This window comes from Lichenostomus cassidix, chromosome 4 (genome assembly GCF_008360975.1).
Source record: "Lichenostomus cassidix isolate B80296 chromosome 4, HeHo_3.0, whole genome shotgun sequence".
Taxonomy (NCBI): Eukaryota; Metazoa; Chordata; class Aves; order Passeriformes; family Meliphagidae; genus Lichenostomus; species Lichenostomus cassidix.
The window spans coordinates 7,359,872-7,387,618 of NC_139484.1; the positions used below are offsets into that span (position 1 = coordinate 7,359,872).

Here is a 27,747-nt window from a genome sequence, read left to right on the forward strand (position 1 = left end):
TTGGCCATAAAAGGTGCTTTTTAGCCTGATTTGAGTCTACAGATGATTTTTGTTAGCATGGAGTGTAGTTGAGGTGTAGCAGTACTGGAAAAATTGCAGATGACTGTAGAAGCCCAGAGCTGTTAATCTGGTAGAGCTAGACATCTGAAAACTGCCCCAAAAAATGCAGAAGTTTGTGAAAGTACTTCTGGAGTTAGGGCAACCTGATGGGAGGTAATTACCTGCCTTCTCTGATGTCAGAAATGTATCCCACTAGTTCAGCAGGTGAGAAAGATCTAAAAAGAAAAGTGTTGAGAGCATCATGTGTTGAGGAGTCGAAAATAAATATTTTGCAAGGAGTGCTGGGACTGAAGTGTTTGTCAGCAAACCAGAAGCAGCTGGTCTGATAGAAAGTGTTGTCCTTGAAATTTGTTTTCCAGGGTCATGTGAAAGTGGTGCGTTACCTGGTGAAAGAGGTGAACCAGTTCCCATCTGACTCAGAGTGCATGAGATACATAGCAACCATTACTGATAAGGTAAGATGGGAGGGAAGAAAATATTTGAGAAGGAACAGTATTCTATTATTGTCTCAGCTTCAGAGACAGTGTTACAAATTCTCTTTAGCTCATTGGCCACCAGCTTTCAGCCAAAGGATGAGTCCCATTGGAATTTTTGAGGAAAAACAGCAGGAAATGAGAACACATGGCACTTAGTACTCAATGAACTTTCTCATTTCAGGAGATGCTGAAGAAGTGCCACCTGTGTATGGAGTCGATTGTTCAAGCCAAAGATAGACAGGCTGCAGAAGCCAACAAAAACGCAAGCATTCTGCTAGAGGAACTGGACTTGGAGAAGGCAAGTGGAAAGAGTTGCAACTGGGAATATTTCTCTCTTAAAATTCCAATTTCACATTCCTTCAAGATGATAAGTTCAGTAAAAGTAGATATTGAGATATAGGAGTGTGTGTAATCACCATAATTGGAGTGCCTAGAGCTGAACATCTTGTTATTCAGGTAATCTTTGGACTTCACTATTATTCAGAGATACTGGATCAGGAAATGCCAATATAACTATTTCCTCTGTACCAAAAGAAGGATTTTCCAGTATCATACCAAATTTCTGGATATGTTTTTGTCAAGTGCAAAATGGGCATTTTCTAGTCATACTTGTGTGGATTTTAGGTCTAAAGCCTGCTTTCTGTCTTAAGTATTAAAAAAATAGACTAACTTACTAGAAACCACAGTGCTGTGGTAGAAATAAAACAGAAAAGTCCAAGGAAATAGTAAGCATTTGGATTTCTTGAAAGGCATGGGACATCTTGTAATGCTGTTCCATGTGCTTGACTTGTAGCTAAGGGAAGAAAGCAGGAGACTGGCTCTGGCTGCCAAAAGAGAGAAGAGAAAGGAGAAAAGGAGGAAGAAAAAGGAAGAACAAAGGCGAAAACTAGAAGAAATAGAAGCAAAAAATAAAGAGAATTTTGAACTTCAAGCTGCTCAGGAGAAAGAGAAGTTAAAAGCTGAAGGTGATTACTGCATTTATTCCAAGAAAGGAATGAAATTCTGTATGAGCTGATAGGACATCTGTAATAGATTTATGGATGTCTGCGTAGTCAGCGGTTTTGTGTGTTTCTTGGAGCCTTGTAAAAAAGTTAGTCCTGAGTTGTTTGATAGGACAGGTGTGATTTGGAAAGCAAAACACTCAAGCTTCCTCAAACCAGCTAAATTACTCCTGCTTTTTCCTTACTCTTCCATCAGATGATCCCGAGGTCCCAATGGAGCCTCCCAGTGCTACCACCACCACCACCATAGGTATATCTGCAACCTGGACAACATTAGCAGGTTCTCATGGGAAGAGGAATAACACCATCACCACGACAAGCTCCAAGAGGAAAAACAGGAAAAACAAAGTGACCCCTGATAATGTTCAGATTATATTTGATGATCAGCTTCCAATTTCCTATAGCCAACCTGAGAAGGTGAATGGGGAATCCAAGAGCAGCAGCACTAGTGAGAGTGGTGACAGTGACAACATGAGGATCTCCAGCTGTAGCGATGAGAGCAGCAATAGCAACAGCAGCCACAAGAGTGACAATCATTCTTCCACAGTCACTAACACACAGAGCAACAAAAAGCAACCGTCGGTGCTCGTTACTTGTCCAAAGGATGACAGGAAAGCAGTCCCTGGCAAGTCATCCATCAAGTAAGTTCCTGTGAAAGTGTACACAAAGTGCAAGTCACCTTTTTATTCCCCCCCATATAATGACAGCATTTAATTCCTTTTACAGGTTGTCTGAAGTTATTAATGAAGTGACGAGTAATTCCTTGTCTACTTGCTCAAAATCCGCTCCTTCTCCCCTTTCTTCTCCAAATGGAAAGCTAACCATTGCTAGTCCTAAACGTGGTCAGAAAAGGGAAGAAGGTTGGAAGGAAGTTGTGAGAAGGTAAGCAAAGTATTCTCCATGTTCCCTTTGATGCTATCCTTTGTGTAGCCTTCCCTGGAGTTAGTGAATGACTTTCGTAGGGGGTTTGAGATTCCACAAAGCTGCTGCTGCATAGGTTGAATCAGAAAATACAATATTATTTTGACCAACCTGTCCATGGCTTCATGCCATGGAAGTGTTTCCCACTTAATATTGTTTCTTTTTTATATAGATCCAAGAAGGTTTCTGTTCCATCAACTGTGATTTCCAGAGTTATTGGCAGAGGAGGATGTAATATCAACGCAATCCGGGAATGCACAGGAGCGCACATAGACATTGACAAACAGAAGGATAAAACTGGAGACCGAATAATCACAATAAGGTGAGCGGGATCCTGCATTTGCTCCATCCCATGGGTATTTTCTCTCTGACCATTCATCTGTATAGGAAAATTAAAGACTTGATGTGGTTGTTCCTTGGAAGATCACTTGAAAGCGGGGAGAGGAATGGGGTGGGGAAACAGAGTACAACCACCAGTACATACAAAAGATAACTTGTGAGATGAGGTGAGACATAAATATTGGGATTCTTTCTTTGGGCTTGTTTAGACATGGTGATATATATAGGAATATTTAGCAAGTAAGTGTTTTAACCATTTGGGGTTTTTTGGGATTTGGAGTTTTCAACTTGAACTTCTTGAGTAGTTGTCAGCAGCAGGACTGTACCAAGCTCAGTTTTTGGATAGAGAGTTACTTTCCTGTTTGTGTTAGTGTGATGGAAGATAGGCTGGATCATGTGTGGGAGGTCCTTGGCTATAATGCGTGTAAATGCTTTAGATGCACTTTCCCTCTCGTTCCTTTCTGTAGGGGTGGCACAGAATCAACCAGACAGGCCACGCAGTTGATCAATGCTCTGATTAAGGATCCAGATAAGGAAATCGATGAACTTATTCCAAAGAACCGTTTGAAAAGTTCAACTGTAAACTCCAAAATAGGGTCCTCGACACCTGCCGCCACTACAGCTGCTAACAGTTCTCTCGTGGGCATCAAAGTGACCACTGTAGCTGCTTCGTCAACATCTCAGACTGCCTCCGCACTCACCGTGCCTGCAATCTCCTCAGCATCCACTCACAAAAGCATTAAGAACCCCGTGAATAACGTGCGGCCTGGTTTCCAAGTTTCTCTTCCGCTGGCATATCCTCCTCCGCAGTTTGCACACGCGCTCCTCGCTGCTCAGACCTTCCAGCAGATCCGTCCGCCTCGGCTGCCCATGACTCACTTCGGAGGTACCTTCCCACCAGCTCAGTCCACGTGGGGTCCGTTCCCCGTCAGGCCGCTGAGCCCCGCGAGAGCTACAAACTCGCCGAAACCTCACTTGGTGCCTCGCCATAACAGCCAGAACAGCAGCGGTTCTCAGGTGAATTCATCGAGTTCTTTGACAACGAGTCCCACGGCGACGACAACTTCAGTGGCTTCTACTGTGCCTGGATCTTCTGCGAGCGGCAGCCCGAGCTCCCCTTCGGTCAGGAGGCAGCTGTTTGTCACGGTGGTGAAGACGTCCAATGCCACAACCACCACCGTGACGACCACGGCGAGCAACACGAGCACAGCGCCCACGAACGCCACGTATCCAACTCCTACTGCCAAAGAACACTACCCTGCATCTTCCCCCTCATCTCCTTCTCCTCCCGCACAGCCAGCGGGCGTCTCCAGGAGCAGCCCTTCCGACTGCACGGCAGCCTCTCCCAATAAAGGTGCGCCTCCGTCTGATCCGGAAGCGGGGAGCCCTCCCGCGGTGGATGCAAGCGGCTCGACCGGCAGCAGGCAGCCCAGTGCTGGGACCGGCAGCTCCTCTGTGCATCCCGCTCATCAGCAGCCCCCGGGAGCTCCTCTGCCAGAGGCCAGGCCCCCTCTTCAGCAACCTCAGGTTCCTGCACCAGATCCTCGGATGGTTGTGCCTCCAAATTTAGCAGCGACGAGCTCATCTTCTCCCGCGGTGGGTCCGAACAATGCTCCGATGACCTACCCCGTTTCCCAGACGTCGATGGGGTCTGCTCAGCCTGCAGCCAAGATGGAAACCCCGGCCATCAGACCGCCTGTCCATGGAACCGGCAGTGTCCACAAGAATCCAGCTCCTGTGCAAAACTCCTCTGTCGCAGTCCTCAACGTTAACCACATCAAAAGGCCCCACAGTGTTCCTTCTTCAGTGCAGCTTCCTTCTACCTTAAGTACACAAAGTGCTTCTCAGAATTCGGCCCACCCGGCGAACAAGCCCATGGGGAACAACTTCAGTGCTACTCTGCCTTTTGGGCCCTTTAGTACCTTGTTTGAGAACAGCCCCACGTCTGCTCATGCCTTCTGGGGTGGGTCCGTCGTTTCCTCTCAGACAACACCAGAATCTATGCTATCAGCAAAGTCCTCATTTTTGCCAAATTCAGATCCGTTACATCAGTCTGACACTTCCAAAGCCCCAGGTTTTAGGCCACCGTTACAGAGGCCAGCTCCAAGTCCCTCAGGTAAGTCTCTGGCTTGTGTCCATATCATAATACTGCAGTTTATTCTTGCTTTTTTTAAGCCATGTTGAGTTTGTTTTAAGTGCCTTGTTAAATCTAATAACTGGCAGCTGATGGGCTTGATAAAATAGGGTTTTTGCCATTCCAGTCTGCTCTCCTCCAATAGCTGAGAAAATAAAACACTTTACCCTTATTTCCACCTCACTTCCCTACCAGCTAATGACTGTTCTAGTTTGTGTTAACTTGTCCTGAGGCTGCAGAAAAATATGCAGCATCTTCCAAGTGTTAGGATGGTAAAAAAGTGGTGTTTTGATATGAACTTGTAACTTACAAGAGCGGTGTTGTCTTAATTACTAGATTTGATCCGAAAAATGTAATTTCCTTGACTGCCTGAATTTTTTAGTGAGATGTTGAGCTTTCTGCCCAAAACAGAGGCCAAGGGAATGTCACAGAACCTGTTCTGTAGCTTCCAGAAAGTACATACATGGTTTGGACCACCTCTGCCTGTTTTTGTAGGACCACAGAGATGTTTATGGATTAAGATATGGGACAGCATTTTTTTCCCTGTTTTGTGAACATGATGGTATTGAATCTTTTCATCTTGATATACTTGTCAGCATTTTGACTATGGCCCTGTATGTCCCTACGATATATGAATCTATAAATCTTAGATACCTAAGATTTTATTTTACCCTTTCTTCTTGAAGAGGACATGAAGGGAGCAGTAATTCTTGTATTTTTAATATCTTGGCTAATCGGTGCCGTTTGGAGTTGATGAAATAAGAATCATTCTTGATTTATGTATACAGCACAACTGGAACATACTGAGTAGACTTGCAGAGTGTGAAGCTTAATACTCCAGTTTTCTTGGGGAAATTGTAACACCACCCAAGAAATGGATTGGATAAAAGTTTTCCTTTTTTCCTTCTTATTTGCATGATATGGGCAACCTCCTGATGGAGATGTTGGAGTTCTGGGAGTCACTTGTGCCCGTTTTCTCTTGCAGGTATTGTCAGTATGGATTCTCCCTATGCTTCTGTAACACCTTCTTCTACACACCTGGGGAACTTCGCCTCAAACCTGTCGGGAGGGCAGATCTACGCGCCTGGGACACCTCTGGGTGGAGCGCCTGCAGCTGCTAATTTTAACAGACAGCATTTTTCCCCTCTTAGTTTATTGCCTCCGTGTTCATCAGCATCAAATGGTGAGTTCTGGTCAGCAGGAAGCTGCTGAGAAGCTGCAGCATAAATAGAGGAGTCTCACAGAACTGCGTAAGGAATTCTGGGAGAAAATCCTTAGGGCAGGTTCTGGTACCTTCCTCTACCTTTGATCTCTGCAGTTCTGAGTTTTCTTATTTAGGGAATTTGTTAGTCTGTTTTATTGGCAAAAATAATGGCCAAAAAAACCCTGCAGGGAACAAATCAGGATTTAAGAAAAATAAAACAAACAATAGCATGGGTTTATTTGGGCTTATTTCAACTCTGGTTTAGGATATAATTCTCTGTTGCTGATAGACAGTGATGCTTAGTTTAAGGTTTTGTGGTGTGTGTCCAGTGGTTGAGCTGCCAGGGCATGATAAACATTTTATATAAGGGACTAAATCAATGGTGAATGTATCTCTGATCTGGAAATAAAATTTTCCTGAGGTAGATAAATCTGGCATTAACCAGCTCCCCATTGTCAGTTGTTGGACATTCAAGGATAGGTTTATGGGATCTGCTGCCATCACTAAGTGCTCCTGTTGTGCCCCTTGCAGAATCTCCTGCTCAGTCTGTGTCCTCTGGAGTACGAGCACCCTCTCCCACTCCTTCAGCAGTGTCCTTGGGATCAGAAAAACCCAGTAACGTTTCTCAGGACAGAAAAGTTCCTGTTCCCATCGGGACTGAACGATCTGCACGTATTAGACAAACTGGAACGTCTACTCCTTCTGTAATTGGGAGCAACTTGGCTGCCCCAGTGGGACACAGTGGGATCTGGTCCTTCGAAGGTATAGGTGGCAGTCAAGGTATGTGTTGTTCATAGATGCACTTGAATTGATTACAGCATTGTGTTTGCCAAGCTTGTCTTCAGCACGGGAGGATGATGCAGAAGTGAGTGCCTGAAAATACAGAAATGCTCTTTCCAAAGGATTTGGAGCAGGGACTTCTCTTTGCCTTCCTGTCCACTTAATTCTAACAAGGTTTCTGAAACTGTCAGGGGTTCTAAAATGTCCTGGCTGTGAAGATTTGGTACTACAAGTAAGAACAGGAAAAATTAAAACACAGGGTTTAAAGGGGTGAACACACTGAGGATCATTTGATTTAGGACAAGGGGAAGAAATTAAGGTGTCCCAAGATAACTGTTTTCTTTTTGTTGATAAAGAGATTGTTTGTATGGTAGGAGTTAATATTTAATTTGTAGCTAAGATAGAGCTTTTTTTGCTGAGGATGGTGCTTTTATAAAGTGGTAATATTCCACATTTAGGTTTCCTTTGTTCTTTCCAGCCTTCTAGTATTACAAGGTTCTTGGCTCTCCTGGAGTCGCATAGAATTTAGTATTTCAGAATTTATTAACAATTTCAGTTATTGTAACAGATGTTACAGCTTTTCTCACCAAACTTGTCAGGAGTCTTGAATGCAATTTTTGGCAAACTGCTGAACTTTTTCATATTGATTGGTTTTTTCGTGGGGGATTGATTTTTAATTTTTTTTTTTTTTTTTTTTTTTTTGCTTGGGATGGGGCGTCTGAATATTGAGACTGTGTTGGATTGGACTTCTAGATGTCCTATCAGCCTCTTCCACCAAGTGGGGTTTGCCATGAGTTCTGCCTCTGTTGCCCACACCTTTATCCAGTCTGCTCTGGAAAACCTGCAAGGATGGGAACTGCTCCACCTGTCAGAGCAATCTGTTCTGCTGCTTGACTGAGTCCAGAGAGCTTAAGGTTTTAATTGACTAACTGTGCTGGTTTTTTTTCCCCAAATACAAACCCTTTTTTAACTTCATTAGTGGTCTTTTCCCAGATAAAGCTTTAGAAATTTATTTACATTATGCGGCTGTGAAAGTTGTCCTCTGTGCCTGTCTGGCTTTTGAGACACTGCTTTCTTTCTGCTTTGGTCAATTGCTTCAACATGTTGATTTTCAGTTCACAATGGGATTGGCTCTTCTCTACTTGAATATTAGGGTGCCTCAGAAATGTACCCCTTCTCCAAACACAGTTTTCTTATGTTTTGTTTTGAAAATTGGATCTTTGGATGTCTGGGGTTTGAACTGTAGCACCAATACCAAGCTGCCTCTGATGAATTCACAGAATTAGAACATGAGCACATGTCTGCAGCTGATCATTTTCTAGTTTTGCTTTGCACAAATAGTTCTGTGTCCCTTAGAATATTATATGATTAATGGAAGAATGGTAGTGAAGTCAAGCAGATAGTCTTCATAATGTACATACCGTTTCCACAGTACCAAGGGCACAAGGAACTGAGGTTTTTGGAGGAAGGAGAGTTAGCCCAAACTCCAGCTTTGGTCTTGAAATGGAGGAAAATTGCAGGGGCAATGCTCTGGTTGCAGGTAACTGTTCCAAACTCCTGGCAGTGGCTCAGGGTTCCTGGCTTGGGAGCTGCAGGTGCTAGTGCTAGTATTCTCCATCCCCTGTGCACCTGAGCTCTAGTGCAGGTGGAAGCCCAAGAGCTGCAGGCTGAGCAAACTTGGAGGCAGGAAGGTGGGAGATGAGGGGGTGTTGTGGATAACGCCGTGTCTCTGTGCTGTCAGATAAAGTGGACTGGTGTCACAGCGGAATGGGGAGCCACATGATCCACAGGCCCATATCTGATCCAGGCGTCTTCTCACACCAAGCCATGGAGAGAGACAGCACGGGAATTGTAACGCCTTCCGGTACATTCCATCAGCCCGTCCCTGCAGGATACATGGACTTCCCAAAAGTTGGGGTAATGACCTTCCTAGTCCCGATAGGCAACATGAATCCCCTGTTGTCCTTCTGTCTGTGCAGTAGTAGTAACATTTCTGAAAGCATCCTGATTGTTGCTTTTGCTTCACCTCAGGGAATGCCTTTTTCTGTGTATGGGAACGCCATAATTCCTCCCGTAGCCCCCATCACAGATGGTACTGGAGGCCCTATCTTCAATGGGCCTCATGCTGCTGACCCATCTTGGAACTCGCTGATAAAGATGGTTTCAAATTCCACAGAAAACAACGGGCCTCAGACGGTAATTGTTCAGTTTTTTTACACTGTGTATTTTACTCAAAATGTATCATGATTCCTATCTATGCAGTTGTGCATTTGGGAAAAGAAATCTTGGGCAAAATTTCACAGGAAAAGCCAATTTATGTGTTGTTAGTTTAGCTTTCCCTTCCCAAGAAGGGAACACAGGACTGCTGCTGGGCTTTGCAGTTTAGGATGTCCTGATTGTGTTAGTGGCACATGTAGGAAAGGCATAAAGCAGCTCTTTAGGAGGGAAATAAGTAGCTCTTTGTATGCTGCTCTGATCTTGTCTGCCTTGTCCACGAAATATAATTCAGGCTGAGGGATTAATTCTCTTAGACCTCTTGTTCGTACTCAGGAACTAATACTATAATGGAACATCAGTAGCTCTGGTTAGATTATATCCTGTGTTTATTTGTAATTGGACAGTTAGCTCTGTTATACTTTTACTAAATAAAGATGTTTCTGGGCTTAGTTTGCTTGGAAGTGATCCAAGCTTTGGGCAGCAGCTCCCAGCTCTGGCAGGCCATAGGTGTGTGGGAGAGGGGTTTGGCCACAGTTCAGGTATTGCTCTGATGTGGCTCCTGAGCACTGCAAAGTAATTCCTGGTTTAATGAGGAAACTTCGTCCCCCAAAGAAAGCTTTACTTGGTTGGACTTGGGATTCCTCAGAGCTGAAGGTTTTGGGGAAAAAATAAGGTGGCAGAAATCAAGTTCTTGTTTGTCTGAACTTAAGGTCAAGAGGAGAGTGGGTCTCTTGCTCTGGGAGCTGAAGGTATTCAGGAACTGTGCTTGCAAGTCATTTGCTGCATGTACAGATCCCTGTTAATTCTCCTGGACAAGGAAAACCATGAGCCCTGCTGTTTCCCTGTGGGCTGTGCCCTGCTTGGAGCAGCCCAAAGCACAGTGTTAATGCAGGTTTCTCTTGCAGGTGTGGACTGGAACTTGGACACCTCACATGAACAGTGTGCATATGAACCAACTGGGCTGAGTGGGATCAACGTGCTGGCCTTGAGATTCCTTTTTTTGCGGAGGAAAACACAATTGGCAGAAACAGTTTATGTGCTCCCAGATCATTCTACTGATGTGCTTGACTGAAGTGTGTAGGCTTTTTGCAGAAGAACTTACTAACTGACCTTTTTCTGTGAACATTGTGACCGCCCATTCCCCACCATCATATGTTTCAACTTAGTTAGACTTTCTTCTCTCCTTTCCTCCTCTTTTTTTTTTTTCTCTCTTTTTTTTTTTTTTTGACATAACTTTCTGTTGAAGCTGTTCTTTGGCTGGTTGGTTTTAGTACTGTAAACTGCTTCTGAGCAAACACAGAAATTTAGCAAAATTATGTAAACTTGATCCTGAAGTTTTAGAATGGCAAATAAATGTACAATTGTTTACATAACAAATGGCTAAGCAGAAAGTAAATTTCAATATGTCAGTTATAGAGGCTCTACTTTATGTAGACTTAAATTAATGTGAGATATGTACCTTCATATTCAGAAATCTGGATGTTTCCTTCATACATTAAACTATTAATAAGCATAACTTTTCTACTTGTGTAATTTAAGTAAGTTATAAAAATACCCCAAGCGTTATCAGAGGGCCTTTTCCAAATGTGTGTTGGATTTTTTTGAGAATACATACATTCTCTATTTGACATTTGAGGAGAGCTTCCCTGCTGAAGGCTCCAAAGGCAAGTCTGTTCCAGAATAAGCCCTGTGAAGGTTTATTAGGAAAAGTCCAAGTGAGAATTCCCTTTTCCATTGTCAGGTGCTGTCACCTGTGGACAGCAGTAGCAGGAGGTGAAGGGGTTGGTGGGTCCTGTGAGGCTGGGCTGGGTGAGCAGTGACACAGATTCAGTCAGGATCCCTGTACAGCTCCCTTACATAGCATTTAAAGGACATCTACAACTCAGATTTAAGAAGTACTATTTGTTTTTGTTATGGTCCTCCTTTGAAAACCAGGAAAACACCCCAGCTGCCTGCAGAAACTAGCACCTTTTAAGCATGGTGGTATTTGAGGTGTCCACAAACCTTTTGCATACCCGAGTCCATATACCTGCCTTTAGGTGCTGCTCTGAATAAAAGCAAACCCTGTTTTCCTGTCTCATCACCTGAAATACATCCTGTGAAGATCTTGTGGTAGCAAAATGGATCCCAACGTGAGGAATTGCTCAGAAAAAGGACTGAAACTCTATCTCACAACTTATCCTGCTGTGGGTTAGTGCCCTTCCCCTCTGCTACAATCATTTGCTTCAGGCTCTAGTGCTGTTTAGGGTTATTAATTATTAATCCCATGGAGCAGTAGTGCTCAGTATTTATTACAGCCATGAATTCCAGAGTATTTTGCTGACCTGACAGTTCAGTCCATGCCTGGGGCAAGACAGGCTTAATGCCACCACTGTGGCATTGGGCTGGGCTCAGGAGATCCTGGATGGGGGGAATTGGACTATTTTTATTCTCAGATCCCTTTTCTTTTAATTTTTCCACAATGTAATGCTTTTTATTTGTCCAATAAACCAAGGAACATACTCTTTTGGGAGCTGCCAGGTGCTCTTTATTTGGGAAAAGGGAACAGAACCAGGGTTAGGACAAACATGGACAAGAGAACATGGTGCAGTGTGTATGGTGTAAAGGGTATTTTGACCTCTCCTTGCCACTGAAGGGGTAAGGAGACACAGTTCAGAACCTGGCTGGGCAGGGGAACACTGCTCATGTGGAATAATTAATTGCTTATTAATGATTAATTGCTTGTGAATATGATTTGCAGGCTGGGAGAGCTGGAGCTGTTCAGCCTGGAGAAGAAAAGGTTGTGTGAATTCCTCATAGCAACCTTCCAGTACCTGGAGGTGCCTACAAGCCAGCTGGACAGGGACTCCGTGTCAGGAATTGTAGTGATAGGACAGGGAGTAATGGATATAAATGGGAAAAGGGCAATTTCAGGCTAGATATTGGTAAGAAATCCTTACTAGAAGAGAGGTGAGACACTGCCCCAACCCTGGCAGTGCTCAAAGCTAGTTTGGGTCAAACCCTCATGCAAGGTTTGGACAACACTGCCGGGCACACGGTGTGATCCTCGGGCATGTCCTGTGCAGCACCACGTCTTGGACTCCCTGGTGCTCGTACTTCCCTTCCAACTCAGCACCTTCTGTGCTCTGCTGGGAGGTGTCCCTGCCCAGGGCAGGACGGCGTTGGGCGTGCGTGCTCGCTCGGCTCCCTTCCGGCCCCGGAGCGGTGCGGTTACAGTGCAACGCACAGGTAACGGAGCGAGGCGCTCCCCGGCCCGCGCTGCCCGTACTCCGCCCTCAGCCGCTGTGCCGGTGGCGAGCGCGCTGCGCATGCGCGGCAGGGCGGCAGCGGCGGCATGTGGCGGCTGGCGCGGGCGGGCGCGCGGGCCCCGCGGGCGCTGGCGGTGTGTGTGTCTGTGGCGGGGGGAGCTCCGGGCGGGCATGGCGGACCCGAGGGCTGGTACGAGTGGGCGGCGCGCTCCGCGCCCGTGCGCTGGGCCGAGGGAGGCCTGGCGGCGCTGCAGGAAGCCACCGGGCTGTCCTCGTGGGCCGCCATCGCCGGCGGGGCCGCCGTGCTGCGCACCGCCGTCACCCTGCCGCTGGCCGCGCACCAGGCGAGGCTGCTGGCCAAGGTGGGAGTGCTGAGGGCCGGGGCACTGAGGGGGCTCTGAGGGGCTCTGAGGGGCTGTGAGGGGCGGGGGGTGGTGCGGAATCAGCATCGCGGTTCTTTCACTGCAGCCGGTTTGGGGCATTGTGATTTGATTTTTTTTTTTTTTTTTTTTTTTTTTTGGCGGGCCTCCGAGGGCTGTGAGGGGCGGGAGAGGCTCTGAGGGAAGGGCTGATGGAGGGGCTGAGGGTGCCGCGGAATAAACGTCACAGTGCTTTTACCGAAGCGGGTTCGGGGGTGTTTGGGGTTTTTTTTAAAGGAATTTCGTTAAATTTTGTGCATGTTTGTGGTTGCAAAAGTGAGCATCTATTGCGCTCTCGCCTAATTGGCTTTCTTATGCTGCGGGTAGTGACTTTGGTTACTGCTGAGTTGTGTCCTGATGGCCTTTATTTTATTACTATTTATTTCTATATTTCTGTAATATATAAAAACATATATTTAATAATTATACACATAACACAATATATTTATATTTGTATGCTATTGCTAATTTTTATTATTTTAATTTATTTTTTAAATCATTAAAGCTGGGTCTTATTAAGTGAAGTAGCTGATCACAAGTCCTGAATGCAGGCAAAAAGATACTTGTTAAGAATTGCCCTGATTTCAGCTATGGTAGAACTAATTTTCTTCTTAAAAAACTGTAAAATCTAGACAGAGTGACATTCTGTCTTCATTTCATGCAGTAGTGAGGGAGTATTTTTGATTATTCCTGTAATTACTTGGCACTGTTACACTTGTTGCTATTACCCTCATGTGGTTACTTTGTTTGAAGATAAAAGGAGTTCACTGATGTCTTCAGGACATTGACAAGATGTCCCTCACAGGCCTTGAATACCTTTATAGGGATTAGATTATAGTGATAATTAATATGTTTGGTACCTGTGCTGGTATGAAATCATACAGTGGTAATTAATATGTGCAATAGCTTTGCAGGTATTAAATCATACAGTGGCAATGTTAATGTTTAATTCTTGTACAGGTATTAAATTTTGCTGTGATAATTAATTAATAAGTGTAATACTTGTTCAGGTATTGAATTACCAGAGATAACTAATAACAGATGCGAGGAGAGGGAGTGATTGTCACCTGCCACTGTGCCCTAACAGTTCTCCTTTTCTTTAGCTAGCTGGAAAACCTGCAGCCTGAGATTAAGGAACTCGCCAAGCGCCTTCGCTATGAAGTTTCAGTGCGTGGAAAGCAGCTGGGCTGGTCTGAAAGGGTGGCCAGGTACGAGGGGGATTGTACACACCTCCTGAATGCATTCTGGAGTGAGGGGTGGGGAGAAGGAACATCCCACAAGCAAGTTTTATAGCAAGATTCTGCCATTGCCCAAAGCTTAGCTTTTCTTCCCTCTCCTGTGATTTATTTATTTATTCCATTCCCTTTCAGATGTCGTCCATTTTAAAGCTCTGAACTTTTGTTTTTCTCCCCGAAAGGTTCCACTTCACAAGGAACATGCGGAGGGTCGTCACGGAGCTGTACATCCGGGACAACTGCCACCCCTTCAAAGCCACCCTGCTGGCGTGGGTGCAGATACCCCTGTGGGTGTGCGTGTCCCTGGCTCTGCGCAACTGCAGCGTCGGTGCCTTGGGCCCAGCAGGTGCTGCATCTCGACACGCATCTTCTCAAATTGTTGTTTGTTATTCACTTACTGCTTTCACAGACACCTGGTTGGTTAAAGAGCACAACGTCCTGAGCTTGAGGAATAAGCTGATATAAAGCAGTCAGCTACTAAGATTTGAAATTTAATATAGTTTGAAATTAGTTTAATTGATAGAAATAATACATAATTAATGTAGTTTGAAAGTAGTTTTAAGCCTATTGTAGTCTGATAATCCTGTTTACCACGTAATATTACACATGCCACAGCGCACTCACTATTAATCTGTATTTTTTTCTTCTGTGTGAAATACTGTAGACAAGGTGGATGTGTGAGGGTTTTTTAAATTTAAAAAAAAATATACTGATTTTTAGACAGAGTTTATAGTTTGTTCTTTTAAGCAAAAATGAAGTTAGTTTTACAGTTACTAAGAAAAATATAATTGTTTCAAAACCAGGAAATAAACACTGTAGGTTGTTGCACTTATTTTCCTCACTGACTTGTAAAATATTTGAGATCAAAGTAGTTTTTATGGCAGATTTGCCTGTCAGTGGCTGTCATGAGCTAAGCTGGGTTTCAACTTGTATCTCCCACTTTTCTCACTTACATTGGTAGCAGAGTGTTAAGCCAACACTTTCTGCTTTAATCATATTTATCGTGTAGATAAAACACACCTAGAAATTTGGGTGGTTTGATTTAATACATGGTACAGTTCTGGCTCACTTGAGACAGCAAATGATACTGAATTCTATATTTTCTTCAAATTTTTCCTACAGTACAAGAACAATTTTCATCAGGAGGAGCACTGTGGTTTAAAGACCTCACAGCACCCGACTCCACATGGATTTTGCCAATTTCCCTGGGTCTGGTGAATTTGCTGGTGGTGGAGGTATGTTGGTGGAATAAACAAACAATGGTGACTGCAAAGGGTTAACACATAAAGGTGGCTGCAGATTATCACTGCTTTAAATACACTGGGCAGAAGTGAGAAATAATCTGTTAGCGTATTTTTATGTGTAGGTGTCTTATTCAGAGACCACAGTCTGATGTGACATGTCTCAGATCTACTTGAGCTGCAGTAATATTTAGTGTTGACTAAAGTTTCTTTTAGAATGCTGCTCTAATGAGCTTTCTGGGTGTTAATCATCAGTTCAGTCATTTCAAAAAGAGCTTGTTTAAAACTCAGAGTTTCTCCTCTTTCAGATCTTTGCTTCCCAAAAAAGAATGCAAGTTTCCCGGTTCCAGAAGCTTGTTACGAACTTTTTCCGTGTGGTGTCGGTGGTGATGATCCCTATTGCTGCCACAGTGCCCTCTGTAAGTACTGAGGTGACCTCTGGGGCTTCACCTGTGACTGGTCTGGTGCTTAAAAGCCCAAATGCCTCATGTGTTTTGTATTTCTACTGCTGTGTGTTTGCCAACAAATCAGACGTTTTGTCTATATGTATGTTTAAATCTTGATGCCTTTGGAATATTTTTGTTCAAGAGGGAAGACTGCAAACTTGAAGGAGTTAATGTCCTTTGTGTAGTCTGAAAAAGGAGAGGAAAACTACATAAAGACATATAGGCAAATGTTTGTTAACTGGAAACCAGTGTAGTTCTTAAATTAGGAAATTTTCCACATCTTTCTTCAAACACTTCTCATTTTTACCAGGTTTTCTATTGCAGACTACTTTTAGCAGAAGCAAAATATCCGGTTGTTTGACTCATTCAATTACAGTTTCAAATACAGAAGTTGTAGCAAGTTTAATATGAATTAATTTAAGAACTGTCAAGCCTCAGTGTAGATGACACTTTTTCCCAGAAGAGTTCAGAGACAGACAGTTACAGTTCACATGGAAACCATTATTGCAAGTGAGAGGAGGAGTGTTTTAGGTGAGTTATTTTTATCAATACCTGGGAGTAACCCACAGCTGTGGTTCAGGAGGAGTTGCCTAAAGCTGGTGTTTTCCTTGCCTCCAGGGAGCTGACCTGTGCTTGTCTTGTTGCAGTCCATGGCACTGTACTGGCTGTCCTCAAGCCTCGTGGGACTCTCCCACAACCTCCTGCTGCGCTCTCCCGCCTTGCGCCGGCTGTGTTGCATTCCAAGGACCAAATCCGACTCGGATACTCCTTACAGAGACATCGTGGCTGCCTTGGCTACCAAATACAGCTTTAAGAAGTGATACCACTGAACTGCAGGGAGAGCTGTCTCAGGAACGAAGTAGTGCTGTTTTAGTGAGGTGTACTTATTTGCTGTATATTTATTTTCCAAATAAAGCGCTGGCTGGCCATAAAGAGGGATTGGTCAGCAAAAATGTGTCTTAACTGGGAGGCTTTGTTTCAAGTGTGGCTGTTTTGCAGCTGCAGGAGTAAAGAAATCCAGGTTTGTGTCCTGAATTACCATAAGGAATTGGGCAGGTGAGTGTTAAATAAAACTGTGACTGATACATGGTGCAACTTTTTTACTGTAAGTCCTGAAGGTAAAGAGTTTTGGGGTTTTTTTGTTAAAATGATCAGGAATTAATTTTTTAACTTGTTAAAAGTTTCCAAGCTGCTAATGTGATGTAAACTAACAAAAAATCAGAAGCAGAATTTTTAATGCAGACTTGGAAGCATTTATTTGCATTGTTTTGATAGCCTAGGGGAATTTTATAGATAGGACTGAGATACACTTTCTGATTAAAATCAGCAGTGTAGAAGAAAAAGTGCTGTTGTCATTGTAGTGTTAACACTGCACTTTACCTGTGGAGATACTTCACTGATGTCTTTCACTGTTTTCACTGTTACGAATCTCACATCAGTGATAGAGTTATATCTGGATGCTGCCAGGATATTCTTATATACATACATTTCAAAAAAACTCCTCCAAACAGATGTCAAGCTGAAGTTAAAGCAGCAAAAAGCATTTCATTTAATGATGTCTAACAATTCAAAACCCACAGGTGAGGAGATCAGGATGTATGTGATAAAGCCCTTTCCAGGTCTGCATTACAGGTAGGATAATGTTCTAGATTTTTAAAGGGTGTTATGGATTTCTCTGAATATCATATAGTCATTTTGCCAGAATCTTGGAAAAGGACTGTGCAAAGGGGAGTGAATTTTTGTGTGGGAAGCTGGCGGTAGAGGGAGCTGGTGCTCCATGCAGCGCTGAGGAAGGTCGCCTCTCCTTCCTCAGCAGTCTCACCTGAGAGGAGTTCACGTTCCCAGTCTGGGAACAGGGCAGGCTCACAGCAGCTATATTACAACAGTCTTTTTTTGTTGTAAAAAAATAACATGGCATTTCTTGGGAATCATAAAGAGGGCCGTGAAACTGGTCACTGAAAAAAATGCTTCACAGCTCTGTCAGGACCTCAGGTGTTAAGTGCAGGAAATTGGCTTTGTTAAATTCGCAGTTGTCCATTTATTATTTTTATTTTACACCCTTTTTGCCTTATAAAATTTCACCCAAGACCTGCCAGTACGAGTTAAAAGAGAGTAAGTTTCTGCCAGCGAGTGCATTTGCAGGTGGATTTCTTACAGCATTATTTTAGGTCTGGGAGAGCGTTGTTGGAAAACTGCATATACTTAGGAGGGAGCCTAAACTTAAAGAACTGAAATCAGGCAAATATAAGTTTCCCAAACGGATTCTGTTCTGGCAGAGCTCAGAATTGCTGAAATATCCTGGCTGGATAAGACATGCTTCATTTTTGTCTTAAAGATGCAGTCTAAACTTCAAGAATAGGGCTGTGCTGCTTGTTGTGGTTGTGCCCTGGAAAAAAGCACTGTTTACCCAAAAGCTTACCTCTGTTCTCAGACATGGTAGCAACTCCGTTCAGATACATTGTCTGGCCTAAAATCCTTGTCTCAGTGTTTGATGCTGTTTCTAGAAAAGAGGATTGGAGCTTCGCTGTTTGCCTTCCTGTGGTGATGTAATTACTTACTTTTCAGTCCATGTTGATGAGACAAAAATGGAGCATACATACAATGATCTGTGTCACATCAAATGAGTCCTTATTGAGTGTGGAAGGGCCAAGGAATGTTTCTGGAGAAGAAATCAGAAAAAATCTGTTGCTGTGTTCTCTGAGAAACTTGACTGAAGTGTCTTAAAAAGAACTGTACAATATTCTTTGTGAATGACACTTTAAGTAATGTGATCTATAGCTTTGTTTGGCTTAACTGAGTCTCCACCCCTCCTGTTTGCTTCCTATTCTGAGTTTGCTGGAAACTAAGAAATTGTAAGTAAATTACCAAAACCAGGTAGTAATAAAAGAGTTGTGGTTTTAGAAAGGAGGGCAGTTTCCTGCCTAACTTCCCTCTGATTATTAGCCTGAAATACTGTAGGTGAGGTGAGTTGGCTCCTGTCCCATTCAGGAATGAGATGTCAGTATGGTCCAACACCTTTTACAGGGTGCTGGAGGGGATGCTGCTGTCTGCCAGAGAATTTGATGCCTTGCCAGTCCACCTGGTTGTTCTTTGGGGTTGTTTTAGTGGAGAATCCAAACCCTTTATCCAAAACTGAGTTACTAGGGTGGATTCCTTGAAGTGCAAGAATTTTTTTCAGGGCTAAGTGTAATTTTTGGCACAGTTCCATGGTTTCTGGAAAGAAAAACAAGCGTTGAAGTACTGTCGAGTGCGCTGCTGTACACACAGGTGTGCTCCAGCTCCTGGCAGCTGAAGGGCTGCCAGGTTCTAAAATTCAGGACAGACAGACAAGCATTGGACTAAAACATTTTTATTCCTCTTTCATCTCAATGCTGTTTCAGAACTTAATCAGGCTGTCCTTCACAGTGTACACTTCTTTTCCACCTCGCTGCTGTGTTCCTTTGAAGTAACTCAGTGTTCAATGCTGCTGAGCCTGAAAATAATGAAACGAACTCACTTGCTGCTCCCTCTTTGTGGCTGAGGATGCCAAAGGGAAATGGGCAGGTGTCGGAACAATCCCTGGTTGTCTTTGCAAAGCCCTCCGTTTGTGCAACCATGTGGCCAGCTGGCAGTAGGACTTCTCCTTTTTTCACTTGATATTATTAAACTACCTGTATTTAATTAATCTGACTGATTTCTAATGGTAAGATATTCTTTGTTACTTTGAAGCTCAGTATAGTGCTAAAAGCAGCAGCAGCTGCTGCTTTCCTAAGTGAGGTGTTTTGCTCTATTTTCTAAGTTTCAGGGACCACAAAAAAATTCAGAATAAGGGACTGGTGCTTTACATCAGTGGCAGATTGATGATTTTGATCCATTTTTGCTGCACACAATTGTGTTAAGGGCTTTGGGTTTGGGTAGGGATATTTAAAGAAGCCTGTATAAATTAGGTTCATCATTAAGGTGAGTGCACACATCCATATGTTCCTTTATTTAAGAAGTTGAGCTTTGTGGACTCATTTGTTGAGGTACCTGTTCACAATTTGATTGCCTTAATTAGCTTTGCAATCGGAGTAATGGTTAAAGAGCTTTTTTTAGCCTGTTTTACTTAATATAATCCCCTGCTTTTGTTTGAAAGTGGAAAAGAAGAGACCACTACTGCCTTACTTGTAGGGACTGGGCTTCTGGACGAAATCTTCCAGCTCCCAAGATCCCTGGTAATCAAATCTCTCATGAAAATAAAGGGTATTGTGCTGTGTGCTCTGAGGCTTAATATTACCTGGCCTTTTCAGGCCTGGAGAGAGTTAGGGAAAACATTTCCCTGTGCCAAGTACCCTGCCTTCCTGCAAGAAATCACACTTCTATATCCACACTTGAGCAGTAAAAAAGATGGTTTTGGTACTTGTTACTGAGAACAGCTGAGAACTGGGGATGCTGTCACAAGCTTGATTTTGGCTTTACAAGTCCAAGGCTCAAATGTGTGAAGTGGAGGGGACAGAGAGGTTGAAAAGCCACTTGGAATGTCGATGGCTACCACACACACTGTAGCAGCTAGAATGTTAATTGGAAACAAATGCCAACCTCCAGCATCATCCATTCCTGAGGAAAAGGGCCTTTTGGATTCAGGAGTTTGGGCCTGGTTATGTTTGAGTTTTCTGGGGGACTGTTGGTCAGTGGCTTGCAGTTGTTCCAGAGGGGGTAGAATGCAAACCCGTGGTAAATAATGGATCCTTGATGTGAAACAGGGCAAGAAGGTCTTAGGATTGTAGTTAAAACATGTTCTTGCAGCCAAGTAAAGCAAGCCAAGACATGCTTTCCCAATCTTACATTTTAAGATGACCTGAGATGAGCCAGGAGTCTTCAGGCAGAGACATGGCAAGTTTTGAATTACTTAAACTTGAGCAGGGGAGATCATCTGCCTGCTTTAGTCCTCCTCCCTGTTTGAGAGCTGTGATGCATTCCCATTTGTCCTTGTGTGTGTTTTTCACTTTGGGAGCGTGTTTAGGAAAATGATGAACTGTGAACTTTTTCTGACAGAATAACATTTAAAAGATGGATTTCCTGGAAGTTTTGAAAGGTTGGATTTGATTTGAGAGGTCTGGTGGAGGTACCAGAACACTCAAGTGCAATGATTTTCTTTCAACACCTGAGTTTGAAGAGAAAACTGACCTCTGTCCTGCTGACAGAGGTTTATCAAGCATACCTTAGTGGGAGCTGCTGCAGGCTGAGAATACGTTCTTCTGGACGAATTCCTGACCTTGAGCCCTTTCTGTCTAGAAAATAAATGATAAAATCTTCTACTGGGGGAAATCAGTTGCTTAGAAATGTATTTAATAAAATATAAATAGCGGCAGTACTCTCTAGGCACATTATTTCTACTTTGAGGAAGAGTTGGAATTTGAAAGTTGGAAGAGAGGAACTTTTTGGAGGTTTCGTATCAATGAAGCCTAAACCTTGTGGATACAACTAAAGGGATTTGAATTTAGCTTTAGTTTAGAACTGAAATTCTTTGTGCATTTTGTTAAAGTCCAGCTGGCCACTTAATGAAACGATATTTTTTTGAAGGTTCTGTAAAGAGGTACTTCATACTCACTCAGCTGTTTAGAAATATTTCTGTTTCTTATTTTTAGGAATTTCTTTAATGCATTGCCAGAATTACAGTTGAGCACTAGGTCCTTATTAACTTTTGTAAATGGAGAAGGTGCAGCTTTGTCAGAAGGAAAATGGGGAGGGACTAGAAGTCAGTCCATTGATTCCCAAGTGGGGCCAATTGTCAAGAGTCCCTGATTTTCCTCTGTAATCACTGTGCAGTTCATGGTTTTTATTTCATTACTGCCTAAGTGCTTGCTCCAGAGTGCAACTTAAAATTCTGTTGTATTTTACAAAGTAAACAAGCTCAGATTAATTAGCTAATAAAAGCTTTGCTAGTCTTGCATTTTTCCACTTTAAATGCTCTTGCTGGAAGGCCAAGAGATAAGCATTGTTTGGAGATATTTAGAGTCATGATTTCAGCAATAAGTCCCCAGAGACTGACTATGCACATGACAGCAATTAAAAAAATATATATGGTGACCTTTTCCCTTTCAGATGCAGATTGTTTAGAGTGAACTAATTGTAGAAGTTGGGAGAAAATAGGAGCAGTGATACTTTAAACTGCTTTAGTGCAGCATACCTGTGCACTGACAGCTGCAGGTAACTCCAGTTCCTAGTGCTATGTTTTAGTTATTTCCTGGTGTTTCCCATTGCTGTAGCATGGTGGTGTTGACCTGAGCATGTCAAACTGGAGCAGAGTGTAGCTGACAGACCACGAGAGCTTGGAGCTTCAGCATGTTTTGCTTTTCCAGTGCTGCCAGCTCCCCAAGGATTGGATCCAAAATAAGAATAGTCTGGCTCGGGTGTGAGTCTAGATCATGTTACTTGCTGTCACAAGCTGTTTGCTCTTGTGGCAATGCAAAATTTGTATTGAAGATGGTGGAAAATCAGACTGAAATCTGCGAGTTGCTGAACTGCAGAAGTGAGGCGTTGACCACTGGATGGGCTCTAAAAATCCTAAAGATAGGGAAATAATGAATATAGGGAAAAGTAACTCCATTATTCTGCCCAAATGAAATCTGTTCGGGGCTTTAGCCTTTTATAACATTTCTCCCCCAGGTTCTATGAGGTGAGAGGATGTTCTAATGCTGTTAAATAATGCAAAACACAGATTTGTGGTTCAGGGCCGAGCAAAGGAGCTGTTGTGTTCCTGTGCTGTCAGCATCCATGGATTTGGGTTGGTTTCTGTCTTTCCTCATTGCTTTTTGGATGAGCATCACTGGGACTTGTTGATTTTTATGCTTCATTTGACTGAATCCATCTAAATTCATCTTTTCAAATAGTCTGAAGTCTCAAACCTGCTGCTGACAGCAGGAATTCTGTGACCGATTTCAGTGGAAAAAAAATTTCATTTTTCTTTTCTCCCTTTTCTCTATTTTCTTCTTCCTGTGAGTAGAATGATACAAAGATTGTTTCTTTTTTTATCCCTTTGATTATGCCACGGTTTGGAAGCATACATGGAAAAGGAACATGTCTCCTGCTTTATCTGCAAAATGCCTGCCAAAAATACTGAAATGATTTAGCAACAAGCACTTGTTTCTCTCCATAACATACAGGTTATGGCTAAGCATTCCAGTATGCTTGGTAGGATGCTTTCTGACTGTTTCCATCTAAATATTTCTGGTTTATGGAAGGAAGTTGAGCAAATAAGCTGCTCCTCACCATAGATCTCTCCAAGTTTAGAATATCCTTCAAGGCACAAAAGAAAAGCTCTGAGAGGTCAACTGTGTGAGCTCTGTCTGAAATTTATCACTGATTAAAGCCCCCCAGCTTATTTTGTGAAGACTTTCTGCTTTGTTTTGGGAACAAGCTTAATTGCTATTCTAAGCTTGCAGCCTCTGTTGCCTTTTATTACTAAAATTTGATGTTGGACTTCTGAATATCTTTGTAAACCCAAGGATACACCACCCCAAAGGCTTGATTCTCATGCTAGAAAAGCTTTGTGTAGGGAAGTGTAGGGAAGTATTAATAGAACTGTTCAAGGAATTTTGAAATGCTGGTTTTATTTGTGTGTTTTGTGCTCCTTCACACCCTGAGGACAGCCATAAGGCAGGTTTTTGTATTGTATGTCATAGGAATTCACTGAACCCTGGAAACAATAGGACCTGACTCCTATGAGCTGTTTTCTTGAGTGCAGAAGACACTTCTGCTCTAAGGAATTTACTCAGGGAACCTCATTAATGTTACATGTGACGTGAATTCACCTCCTGAGACGTGTAACAATCACCCTGGATCAGTGCAAAATTCTTCTTCAATAACCAGGTACAAGTTGGTTTTTATTGAATGACTATTTAATAGTCTACATGTATATATATATCCAAGTGCAAAGAGGATATGTGGCCTAAGGATGTACATTTACTTGCCATAAACTGCTAAAAGCTCCTTGTTTTGCAGGGCTGAGTATTTAAATTGCAGAATTGAAGGTGTCAGGGCAGTTTTCTTCATCCCTGTGTATTTGTGTCACAGTGCACTGTTAAATGGCCACAGAGAGTTTCATTCCTGGCAGCTGTGCCTCGATGCACAGGATAATGGATGTTCAGAGGTTTATGGACTGCATGAGGCTCTTGGATATGCTGTAGGAGATGAAATTGAAATGAGATCCTGGTTGGGGTTCTAAGATGGCTTTCCTAATGCTCTCTGCCTTCCTTGAGGAGCAGTAGGTTGTTTAACAGCAATCTGGACTTCAGGCATTCCATTCTTGCCTTAAACTGCTCCCATCAGCTTTAGCTCCATCTTCCAGGAGGAATCAGTGTGGTGTAGTTTTACTGTCTAGATGCTGGCAGCTGCTCACCACGAGTTTATTAGGCTCATTTAGACCCAAACAGGAAACACTAACTTGCCATTTGGAGTTTTCTTTGTGCTGCTCATACAAAAATCCAGTGCACTCTCAGCTAAATGTTTCATTTGCTGTGGGAATTTGCTTTGGCTAATGCAGTTTTTAAGACCTGTTGGTTCATTCAGAGGTCGAGGAACATTTATGTAAGAGAGTCCTCAATAACATTCCTTTAACTTGGCAAGTTGAAAAAGGACAGCACCAATTTTTTCTCCTCTTTGGAGTATTAAATTTTTTGCATGGATCCTTTTGACTTCCAAAGAGTGAAATTGCCTTAAAAGTCTGGATACAGCATCATGTAAAGGTAGAGACAGGCATCATGGATTAGTTTCCATCGACTGCTTTATCACCCTATTAATGAGGGTTATCCCAAACACGGCACAGCAGGTTTTCAGGTGGACAGAGGTAAGATTTTTCTTACCATACTCCAATTTTCTGCTGTTGGGATTTTTGATGCATCCTGACAGGGTGGAGATGCCAGATGTGAGGGAAGGCCCCCTACTGTGTGTAACTGCGTCTCTTCACTGAAAGTTCTGCAGTATTGTGGTGTTTTCTGTATTCGTCTCACACTGGCTAGGTGAATAAATTCTCAAAAGCATTTATCTTCTCTTGAGTCCATAAAAAGTCCCTTATTTTTTGGTAAATTCCGCATTAAAAGCATCAGGTTAGGAAACATTTGTACTGATTTCTTTCCCTAGAAAGGCAGAAAGACTCCTGCCAGATGCAGCAAAGGTGGGTTGCAGGCTGATTTTTCCAATCCTCCTTGTGTGAATTCAAGCAATAGGAAAATCAAATGTCTCTCCAGGGATTTTTTTTTTTTATCTATTAAATGCTCTTCCTTGCCCTTTCATATGTGATTATTTGATAGTGTGGGCATGGAATTTATGTTTGGATTATATAAAGCTGAAGGAGGAGGAAAATCGGCACTGCTGAGAAGCAAGGGGAGATCCCTGGCTGACTCCAAAGGATTTCAGGTGTCATGGAAGCACTTGAAGGAAAGCTGCCATTAATTCTTTTTTTCCTCCTCCCTGCCATTTCCTTTTGGACAGAATGATATTGGTTGTTTTATCACCCCATCGTATGGACAGATCCTGTGCTCTGCAAATGTGAACCCTGGTTTAGAAACAAAAGTATGTTTTATTGTGGAATGATGGAGTTGTGTCAAATCTGTCTTGTTAGGAGGGATTTCCTGAATCATGCTGGGACATGATTCCATAGAGGGATAGCTGACATGGCAAGAATCAGGATGAACAACCATGTGTCAGTATGTGGACTCTCCTCCTGGAGAGATCACCTGGGCAGTGAGGCAAATGACATGAGGAAGGGAATCTGAATAGTGAAAATTTAAAAAAGATAAGTTGGTGAGATGCCTGGATTTAAGAGACTAGTTCTGGAGTAATACTCCAAATGACTGTGTGATCAGCTCTGGCACTCCACTGCTTCTTTCTCAGGACTAGTACTTTTCACTCACACTGGATTTTTATGGTTAAGAGAAATGAGGATCCACATGTTGGGTACCTCAATAACACTAGAGCATTTCCACTGCCTCAAATTGAGAAGCACCAATGCCTGTCTGATATAGCCAGAAAATGGCCTGTTCTGTCCCTTATCCCAGGAAAGCTAACTGCTAAGACTGCTGCATTTTGCAGATTTTTTGGGAGTAAGGAGGAAAAAGATACAGCAGATGTGATATTTTCATGTGAGAGAAGCACCAGGTGATGGAAAAAAGTTGTTTTGTAAAGTTCTGAAAAAATCTACTTTAATATTGAAACGTGTTTGGCCATTTTTCTCTTATTGCAGTCCTTGCAGTTGTACCTGGGGTGAATTAATCTCTTCATTAATTACGTCTGAGTGCTCAGGAAAATGGATCCCTCAGCTGGGTGAGCATTCCAGCATTGTTTTTATGCAAAGAGATGTCACCATTTTTAATAGCACATCTTGGCTAAAGCTTCTCACTGCTGAGAGGGACATGGCTGGGCTTTAAATGAAGTTTGAAAACACTGGCGTAGTAAGTATGTGTTAGTGCCTAAACACATACAAATATGTAGACACAAACACTTCTGTCTGTGTCTGTCTGTACATGGGTGAGCCTTAAGAAAATCTGCGATTTTGCTGCTGATCTAGTAGGTGATTTTCTGTTTGTAACAGGAAAAATTCATGATTTTTAACTGTATTGTAGTGAAAACTCATGTCTCTATCCAGAATTGCAAGGGAAAACTGCTATGGTAAAGAAAGGTAAAATGCAGCTTCAAAACATTTCATACATTTTTCCTTTTATTCTTTCTAAAATGCAAATTTTGATAATTGATCTCAACCCTTTTCTAAGTGCTTTCTTGCAATGACTTTGAAGTGCCTTCTCAGATTTATTTTCAAGATGCTTGTCTTGTAAGCAGCACTTGATACAAATATTTTACTGTCTAGAAAGAACAAATTTAGATTTTCAATAGGCATTCCTGGATTTTTTTTTCACATTTTCCATACTGCTAGTGTATTGGGAAAACTGCAGTACTCATGGTCCTTTTTTTTTTTAGGCCCTAATATAAAGCTCTAATAAAAAACTTGGTTTCTATCTTAGACTTATGTGCTTGACCTCCAAATTTCAGACACTTTTTTGCTGAAATTGAACTAAACCTAGGCAAAGTATTGTGGTAAGTGATGGGAGGGAAGAAAGTACTCATTGTGTTTAAAGGTTCTTCCCAGGCTGGTGATTAGTTGGCCTCCTGGGATTATTAATGAGGTGGAAAAATTATACCTGAAGGAATTAGGGTGACTGGTTTTCTCTCCTGTGAGAGAATTTGGGTTTTTGAAGAAAAAAAGCAACCTATATCTTTTCAGACTTGATGAAACTTGCTGATTATCCTGGCTGATAACATTAAGATGCTGCTGCTTCATCTTTCCACTGTTTTTATCCACTGGAAGTGAGCTAAGCTGGCACAGGTGTGTCAGCAAGTAGAGCTCACACTGCATTGCCAGATGTGCACATCTGTTGAACTGTCACACTTCCAGGAGTTTTCAAACTGAAACAAGCAGCTTTCCAAATATTTTGCAGCACCTCAAAACCACTTTTTTTGCATCAGTGTTTTCTAACTTTTTTATCAGAAACACTTACTTTTTTTCTCTCAAAGCTGATAGGATGAAGTGCCTTTTACTGTTTCATAGACTTCTCTGAGCCAGCTGCAAGCAATTTGCCTTTTTTTCTTCCTGCAGCGCCATTTGGGGAGGTTTTGGAGTAGAGGAGAAGTCCAATTGGAAGCACAAAGTCAGTGCTCAGGGGAGGGCAACCTTGCCCAAAGGACCCTGAAGGGGGTTCCTAAGGAATACATGGGAAATATGTTTCTTTTGTCTGGAATCATAGAGTTTTAAGATTGGAAAAGCTCCCAGGATCAGAGTCCACCTGTTCGCCCAGCACTGACAAGGACACCACTAACCCAAGTCCTCAGGTGCCACATCCACACATCTTTTAAGTACCTCCTGCCACAAGTGAGCCAAGAATAATGCACCTGGTAACACTAGAGTGAGATAGAAATTAGTTGTTTATGAAGAGCCATTTAAAAGATGAAATTTCCTTTCAGTGGGATCTGGGTTTTGTTTGTTTGGTTGGTTGCTTTTTTAAGGAACTAATGTA

General features: G+C 42.7%; 2 protein-coding genes across 10 annotated transcripts in view; both read left to right on the forward strand.

The window, feature by feature from the left end:
- Nucleotides 1-10,648, forward strand: part of ANKRD17 (ankyrin repeat domain 17) — a 70,536-nt gene extending 59,888 nt beyond the window's left edge. For 5 of the 6 annotated variants that reach the window (XM_085057709.1, XM_085057710.1, XM_085057713.1 and 2 more), the window contains 12 exons: nucleotides 420-515; nucleotides 718-834; nucleotides 1,330-1,501; nucleotides 1,734-2,178; nucleotides 2,264-2,419; nucleotides 2,631-2,780; nucleotides 3,265-4,913; nucleotides 5,917-6,114; nucleotides 6,667-6,915; nucleotides 8,657-8,832; nucleotides 8,947-9,111; nucleotides 10,038-10,648. In XM_085057709.1, the coding sequence (XP_084913835.1) occupies nucleotides 420-515; nucleotides 718-834; nucleotides 1,330-1,501; nucleotides 1,734-2,178; nucleotides 2,264-2,419; nucleotides 2,631-2,780; nucleotides 3,265-4,913; nucleotides 5,917-6,114; nucleotides 6,667-6,915; nucleotides 8,657-8,832; nucleotides 8,947-9,111; nucleotides 10,038-10,097 (3,633 nt within the window). In that variant the 3' untranslated portion in view covers nucleotides 10,098-10,648. Of the gene's footprint in view, nucleotides 1-419; nucleotides 516-717; nucleotides 835-1,329; nucleotides 1,502-1,733; nucleotides 2,179-2,263; nucleotides 2,420-2,630; nucleotides 2,781-3,264; nucleotides 4,914-5,916; nucleotides 6,115-6,666; nucleotides 6,916-8,347; nucleotides 8,456-8,656; nucleotides 8,833-8,946; nucleotides 9,112-10,037 lie in introns of all 6 variants that reach the window. The other variant, XM_085057715.1, reaches the window with a different exon arrangement.
- Nucleotides 10,649-12,456: 1,808 nt separating this feature from the next.
- COX18 (cytochrome c oxidase assembly factor COX18) lies at nucleotides 12,457-18,625 on the forward strand. Of its 4 annotated transcripts, XM_085057726.1 has the most exons (7): nucleotides 12,457-12,742; nucleotides 13,907-14,007; nucleotides 14,217-14,380; nucleotides 15,157-15,269; nucleotides 15,584-15,694; nucleotides 16,182-16,252; nucleotides 16,340-16,466. In XM_085057726.1, exons 1-6 carry the CDS (start codon nucleotides 12,467-12,469, stop codon nucleotides 16,233-16,235), a joined length of 819 nt encoding a protein of 272 aa, XP_084913852.1. In that variant the 5' UTR covers nucleotides 12,457-12,466; the 3' UTR covers nucleotides 16,236-16,252; nucleotides 16,340-16,466. The 4 variants fall into 4 exon arrangements, with proteins under 4 accessions (XP_084913852.1, XP_084913849.1, XP_084913850.1 ...); XM_085057723.1 differs by lacking the exon at nucleotides 16,182-16,252 and having other exon boundaries at nucleotides 16,340-18,625; XM_085057724.1 differs by lacking the exon at nucleotides 16,182-16,252 and having other exon boundaries at nucleotides 16,369-16,684.
- The last annotated feature ends 9,122 nt before the right edge of the window (nucleotides 18,626-27,747 follow it).